The 8,162-nt window shown below is 42.3% G+C and overlaps 1 protein-coding gene across 1 annotated transcript; it reads left to right on the top strand.

Moving 5' to 3' along the window:
- The first annotated feature begins 939 nt into the window (after positions 1-939).
- unm_hu7912 (un-named hu7912) lies at positions 940-7,788 on the top strand. Its single transcript, XM_037483198.2, has 2 exons — positions 940-1,236; positions 3,286-7,788. The coding sequence occupies exon 2, from the start codon at positions 3,338-3,340 to the stop codon at positions 6,521-6,523; it is 3,186 nt and encodes a 1,061-aa protein (XP_037339095.2). The 5' UTR covers positions 940-1,236; positions 3,286-3,337; the 3' UTR covers positions 6,524-7,788.
- The last annotated feature ends 374 nt before the right edge of the window (positions 7,789-8,162 follow it).

The following is an 8,162-nucleotide window of genomic DNA, read 5'->3' on the forward strand; positions in this document are numbered from 1 at the left end:
AAGCAGCGCAAAGGTGTGTTTTCATGTAACAAAATGAGCCCTGTCAAAACAATAAATCGCGCCGAGCTTCAGCCCCATCAGCACACTTTGTCAGTAGTGATTTGTGTTTTGCCTGAGAGTGCTTCAATAAGCAGTTTTCCAGTGTAACTCACATGCTCCCGGGCTACGGCTCACAGCCAACTGTCCCCATCATCAGTTCAGACAATGCACCAGGCTGTGGCGAGCAGAGACTTTGGGGCGGGTGATTGTGGGACGGAAAAGCTAAGCAAGGCACAACATAACTGATTTGTCGTCTTGCAAAATGTAGGACCACAAAGATGATGTGTTGTATCAACATTCTGTTGTGTCAAGAAAGATTTGATTTCACAGAGTACAAGAGGAAATGTACAAGTGCCAATGACATGTATTTACAATGTGAGGCCATCGAGCAACACTTTGACAATGTATCTCTGTGGTACACGATGAATAGATGGATGGATGAAATAAGAGCATTTGATTCAATTTTATGACATTTTACGGACCCATTTACAGGATAATCAATATTCTAGTAAATGAGTGGTGCATAATGCATGTGCAACAGTAGATGCCAGGCAGCTTTTTAAAGTCTGTCCGCAAACCTAAAAGACAAATGTAACGGCACCATGGCTTTAGCCTGGTGATGAAGATGAAGGCAGCAGATTGCTAATCATCCTACATAGCAGGAGGAAAAGAACAGACAGCAGTTCCTCCGGATATGGCCATACAGTAGTCCTCCGGGCTCCATGTTCCGAGACCAACACACAGAGCCCGCATTGCTGTTCCGAGAGCGATCCTCACCCACCACCACAGCTTCTTCCAACACCCCCCCCCCCCCCCTGCCCCCTGCAGCCTCCCTCCGCCGTCATAAAAACACGCACGACCACGCCCCCAGAGGCACGAGCACAGGCGCAGACACACCTCCTCTTTCGCCTCCATCAATACACAAATTCTCTCTCCCTATCACACACACACGCACACACGCGCGCGCACACACACACACACACACACACAAACGCACGGAGAGCTATAAGCGCCTCTGAGAGGATCGCCCGGTGAAGTACCCAACATGTGAGGCGGAGGACGAGTGATCGGCTCCGGGGAGGCTGACGGGAGGTGCAGGGAGGCGGGGGGCGGGGGTCTGAAGCTGCACCTTGCGGGGAAGAAACAGACCGCCGCACGAACATGCTCACCGCATCCGATCTACCCAACGGCGAGGCGGTAAGGCCCCTTCATTCACTCGCCTAATCGTTGATTTTCTAAACTTAGCCAAAGTCGTGGCTGCCGACCTCCAAACCCGCCGCGTCCCCGGTGGGCTCCGTCCTGGTTTGAACCCGTTGGGGGTCTTTTTTTTTGTTGAGTGACTGCAAAGGGTTTTATTCGTGGCTCAAAGGCATCGGGTCAGCCACAGAGGATGGAGGGCCGTTCGTGCCGCAGCACCAAAATAAAAAGGGTGTCGAGGTGCGTGTTTGGTAACGCTTCGAGCCTCACTGCGCCTCGGCGCGGCTCCCTGGGGAGATTTCAGGCGAATCGGATCTCAAATCTGGATTGCATTTGGTATGGTGTTAAAAATAGTCGAATTGGCACAACGCAGTCGAAGTTTTTAGGTTACAAACCCTCACAGGAAAGCAGCCTCTGGTCAAATGAATATGCTATTATATCAGTATCATTTGTGAACCCTGTATAAAGTCAATATAAAGTAGCACTCGTGGGTGACAGGTGGATTTTGACCACACAAACAATATTAAAGCAATTCATAGTGAACAGGAGTCTTTCTTTTCGGACTGAAATTGTTCCCTGTGCATGCTTAGCAGTGTTTCTTGCTGTGTGCCGTAGTCATGGAGACAGAATGTGGCACGCAGTTTTATACTTGTGCAGGAAAGTGTACTCCCTTTATTCAACAACACTCTTAGACCATGACGATGAGTAGAGGAAGGAATACAGATATATTTGGTCAACCTAGCTGCTCACCTTGTCCTATAATTTAAAAACAAGGCGCTTTTTAGTCTTATCGGTAGATCATTAACATATTACCACTGTTGAGAAAAGTAAATCTGATTATCCTAAATTTGATTAAAATTACCAACTGTTCTGTGATCTGGTTGTCCTCTACAATGTTTTCCCTAATTTACATTCAATTATGCATATCTAAGAGGAGTATTTTGAAATAAACCAAATAACCCATGCTTACCACTAACTGTGCAGGTATCTTATTATATGTATTCAAAACAAAACTTTGAACAAATCAGGCAAAGCAGCAAATAGACATTGTGGGTTTATTTTTCACTGTTGGTCATGTGTGAAAAGACGTGATATTTGGGTGTGTTGTGGAGGCTTGACAGGGGGATGGCTGGTCAGTCCTCCTTCATCACGATGAACAGATGGTAACTCAGCATTAGCTCGTCGGTGGATGCCAACAAGGAAGCCCATGTGTATAGCTCACATAAATCCATTGGTGATGCAAAATCATTTTGTCTATGAAAATATTCAAAGCCCTTAAAATATATTCTTGATGTTTAAGCAAAAATTCACAGCAGTTGTTTGTATATAATTCACTCCTAAGATGTAAATAAATCGAACGATAGAAAACAGCTATTCTTTGTGGCATTGCATTTAAAAAACATTGTAAAAGTGAAGACTTGTTTTTTTTAACTTATTTTCTTCTTTTCAGATGGGATAGGTTTCTAATATTAGAGTGTAATTGGTTATAGGTCCAGGATTGAATTGTAAATCGGGATATGCCAGTAAATCATATCAGTTATGCAATGAATATAAATTAACCACATATCATATTTTCATTTGAAAGTTGTTTGAAAAGCTTTATTAGTATTGTTTCAAAATGTGTTTGTTTGTATCAATACCAATTTGGTTTATGAATTTTAATTTAATAAGAAACATTCTAGTTAGCAGAGCAGGATAATGTCAATTAGCATACAATATCTCCACTAAAATCAAATACAATGCAAACTGCCTCCTCAAATGTCCAATGTTATCTCATGAAATTAACTTAGTTGGCATTTATCCTAGATATGTATATACATACTGCCATCATTACAGGCGTCTGTTAATGTATATGTGGTCAGATTCACATCACTGGGTCAGCTTTATAGAGGCTTTTAAATTAAATGCATCAAAATAATTTCAAGTGTGTAAAGATTCTGTTGACAGATTAATCAAACATATTTTGATCCCACTATTGCTGTAAACAACTCATTTCATGTTTAAATTGCGTTGAAGGACATTTGTTTTCTTCTCTCTTTCTTTCCTCAGGCTGTGGTGATCTTGAATTACACTGAATGGAGAGCATTGCTGTTCCTTCAAGATGACACGAACGCATGCCCCTGATATACTGGCATCAACTCTATATCGTGACTTTCCTCTAAATCCCATCAGCGACCACTCCATTTCTCTCCACTCTTCCCACCAATGTGACTTGAAAATGATAGACAAACCAGAAATCATCAACAAAAGACACTGCCGGAGCTTCGACTTCATTGAGTCACTGGATGAACCGCAGTCCCTCGCTTCCTCGATGGAGTACCCTTATAAGAGGGGTGAGCAACAGACATTAAACAAAGATCTAACGTGGAATGGAATAGATCAAACTGGGCACCTTCGCTTTTCATCTCCTGATCTGTTCAACACCAGACAGTTGCAGCAGCACACCACGCAGGATAAAACCAGTCATCTTACATGGTCAGACTCTAAAAAGAGAACAAGATCTAGAAGCGCTCCAAGAATTAAATCCACCCTCACTCCTGTGCCCATCTCTGTGTCCCCGCTGGGAGCCAGGAAGGAGAGGGATGGAGTTCAGACTGCGTCAGATACCTTCAGGACTGCTGAAACACACAGAGAATCCTACTCCTCCAACAAGGCTTTTTTGAATGAGGTCCATCCTATCAAACTGCAGCCTCAGACTCCCCTCTACGTCTCAGACTGTTTTGAGGAGGGTAAACCAGATAAACCAGCCGTAACCCCTCACGTCAGGTGCCGTGTTGACATTAAACCAGATGCTGCTGTACTGCAGCACACGTCTAGGCAGGTTCCCAATGTAAGAACTGAGAATCCTTGGCAGCGATACTCCCAGGCCAGTAGCAGTAGAGGTTTGTATGTACCTCGACAGATTGTCTCCTCACCAACGCCCACTCCAAGCGAATGCTACAGTGGTGATTTCAGACAAGGATACCACTACACCACCAGCATGTCTCCTATCTCATACCAGCATGTAGACATGCACAGAATGCCTTCACCAACAGCACCATATCTCAGTCAAGATCAAAGAGCTTTCTCAAATCCTAACATACCCACCAAGTTTTTCTATACAGAGGACCCGATTCGGTATCAAGTCCATCCCTTTTCTAGAGCATACTTTCAGGATGACAGGTCTAGTCTCACCAGCCATGGTAGTACAATAAATAGTCAGTATGATCCAAGGACTCGATGGGTGCACACCCTTCCCGTCAGGTCGTATTACACAGAAGATGTTCCCAACAGAGAGCCAACACACTCAGTGTATAGTAGGCCTTACTCCACCAGTGAATCAGGATCATACTTTTCTCAAACTCCACTGTCTAGACCTTACTACAGAGAGGACAGCCGGTCCAATCCATACTATATGAGTAACTCAAGGTTGTTTTATTCCAAACCATGCTCTCCTGAGGAGCAGTACTTTCCATCAAGGCCATACCATACGGAGGGTCGTCGACGCCCACGAATGTCGCAGGCCTTTTCCGAGGACTGGTATCGCTCAAGTATATCTGGTTACTCCAATCAGTCTTCTCAGCACACACCACCGAGAGCAAGTCAAGACCCCAATTTACCCCCTTGGTTTACTAACAGCTGTTTGGAACCAGGTAGATTAGGAGCAGAGGTCAGAAACCACTCAAAGTCTTGGGACAATATTCTACATCCACGGTACGAAAGACAGCAATCGGTGCCTCGTGGTCGAAGCTACGAGAACCTGTTTCACCAAGCAAAGCATGCAGCACCCTCTGAAATACAGAGTCAACCTGTCATACTTAACCTATCAAGTTCACCGAGACGCTACGCTGCCCTTTCACTCTCGGAGAGCTCATTAGAGAGGGGCTCAAGCAATCCGTGGGGAAATACCAAGAGTGGGCACTGGTTTGTAACTCCTGAGATCACCATAACAGATAATGACATAAGTGCAGGTAACGGCAAGAGGCGTGATGTGCACTCTGTCAGCTGGGATATCGCAGACGGTGAAAAGATACAATCTCCAAGAGTAATGCCTCACAAGCAGCCACAAAATGCACAGGACATGACCAAAGAAAGGAAACACAACAACTTCTCCCTCCAGCAGAGTTTGGAGCAACTTGACGAACTCTTAGCTGATTTGGTTGTTGACTACAAACCACCAACAAGCAGAAAGTCTAGCGTGGACCTTCTAGACCAGCTGAAGATACTAATTACTACAGATGACAACAAAGACAGAGAATGCCCGAACAAACAGCTCCCCTCATCTAAATCCAGCCCTGACACAATCAAAGACCCTGATAGTGGGTTTGATGCTTTACAAAGAAGTGGAGAAGAATGTTCTCCAGACCACAGTACAGATGATGACGACACTATGGTGTGTGCTAACAAGAAGTGCAACCGGATTGAAACCATGTTCAACGCCTGCTTGTACTTCAAATCGTGTCACAGTTGCTACACCTTTTACTGCTCACGAAACTGTCGCAGAGATGACTGGGAGATCCATAAGGAGACCTGCCTGTATGGCCGTGTCAACAGTGTCTGTCGACGTGCTCTTAAGTTCTGCAGAGAGAATACAGAGATCCACAAAGCCTTCTCTCGAGTTGCCAAAGCTGGCTATCTCTCCAGAGGGAGAGGCGTTCTCTTTTTGGGTTTTGCTAATCCGGAGACAGCTGACAACTTCCTGCAAGTTGGACTGGAGAGTCTCCTCATGTCTCCCACATACTTATCTCTCAGAGAGCTGGATGGATTCAAGGACAACCTAGGGGAATACTGCAAGGAACTGCAGCAGGCAGGTAACGAGTATGATCCCGATGAATGTTTCCTTCTGAATGTATCCGTAGCAGTTGGTGAACTAGTGCCTAACAGACCTTCGCCAAGGGTTCCAGCACCAACAGTTCGAAAATATGCAAAGGTGTCCTTGGCCTCCTCAAGCCCTGACAAAATGGTACTCAGGAAGGATAGTGAAATGGAAACTCTCATCCTCACTCCGCCTCCAGGCACCCCGGACATTGACAAGGAGGGAGAGGAGGGTAGGAAAGCCAGAGAGGTGTGCTTTGTTAATATCCAGCGTGAGCTAAGGACCAGGGGAGTCTTCCTTCGTCATGAGAACCCAAGAATCTATAATCAGCTGTGTGAGTTTGTGGAGAGCAACAAAAGGTTCACTCCAACTACAATTTACCCAATAGATAAGAGAACAGGGAAACAGTTTATGTGCATGATCATGGCTGCGTCCGAGCCAAGAACACTGGACTGGGTTCGTACCCCTCATCTCTTGGATGATATTATATAGGACAGCACTAAATAGTTATCATAATGATGTCAGCTACACAAAATATACACACTGTAAATACATGGTGCCATTCAGCAAGTTGAACATTGAAATGGAAATGTGTGTATGCCTGTGACCAATCTCTCCTACGATTATTTCTCTCTGTTGACACACACACAAACACTCGCTCACTCTTACAGTATATATTTACACTTTTAGAGGATTCCCTATGTTGTTTTGGGCTTGTTTTGATCCATTTGCACACAGACAAGTTAATAGCCTGCATGTAGACTAATCACAAGTTACCCAGGTGTTGGAAATGTGAACATGTATGATCTGTGCAGTTTCTGCAGACAATGTCTGTATATTTATGAAATAGACATTGAATTGTTACCATATAATAGTAGGCTCAGCCAGGTCTCATGTTGTTACATTTATCCATTATGGATCTTTCCAAAAAATGTTGTATCAGAAATGTATATTCTAACTTGTCAGTCAGTGGTTGTAATATTACAACTGTTTATTTGTACTTAAGTATAATGTAGTTGTGAGAGTAGATTTTGATTTCCATGTTAATTATTGTTTAATAGACAAAGACAAACAATCAAACCACCTTTTTATTTCCATTTTAATTAAGAACTTTAGTTGTGATAAGACTTGATGTCATTCTTATAAAGTATAAACTGCTTTGTTTAAAAGTGGCCTTTAGTTGGGAAAAAAATGCATTTGACACGGAGCAATGTATAGGTTTAGCTATTTCTAAAGGCTTGAAAGTTCTTAACCAAGATTGTTTGAACTACCATTGTAAATTAATAACTATTTTGCTCAAAGCATGTTATTTATATTCAGGTATTTTAATATGGATATTGCTTATAATTATATTTATCATTTGATGCTTAGACAAAAAAATCATCATGACCTTCAGACCTTCTTGTGACTAATACCACAGTATGCTTTTAAACAATATGCAATAAAAGAGCAAACTTAATATCTATATTGTAAAATCCTATTTTATTATTAATATTAAACAATTGCCTGGAGCCAAGAGCTGTAAAGACCTTGTATGCACTAAAACGTAAATTATAAAATGAGAATGTTTCTAAATCAACTGCAGCATTGAATCGGGATGTGATGATATGCCTGCTTCCATTGCCAGTGTTTACTAATGTGTTGAGGTTGCTCTTTTACTTGATTCTATATCTTTGTAAAATACCTTCCTTAACTTTCTATTTTGTGATGTTTATAACCCATATATAAATATAGAATAAATGGAATTCAACAAGTGATCTTGTGTATTTATCTTCTTGGGTACTTTATATTCAGAAATTGCATGATAAAATAATATGGTTCCCATCATTTAGAATTCTACATTGATCTTATAGAATACTAATACTGTTGTATAACTTATGAATACAACAGGCTGTTTATTCAGGGTTTTCACAAGGTGTCTTTCTTTTTTGTCATTAGACCACCACCTAGTGGAAGAAAGCATTTTTTCACCCCCATGTGAGCAGCACTGATTATAGATCATTTATATAAATGTGCATTTGAGTTTAGGTGTAATTTACTGGCTTAGTATGTGTATTCATTTAGATGTAATGAATACCCCATATAAATACATAATTCTGTTTTAATTGGAAAACATTCCCTTAGAAATGGT

Source organism: Pungitius pungitius, chromosome 5, assembly GCF_949316345.1.
Source record: "Pungitius pungitius chromosome 5, fPunPun2.1, whole genome shotgun sequence".
Classification (NCBI taxonomy): domain Eukaryota; kingdom Metazoa; phylum Chordata; class Actinopteri; order Perciformes; family Gasterosteidae; genus Pungitius; species Pungitius pungitius.

Excerpts from the sequence above, each read along its gene's own strand:
- unm_hu7912 (XM_037483198.2), top strand. The coding sequence starts at position 3,338 with ATGACACGAACGCATGCCCCTGATATACTGGCATCAACTCTATATCGT.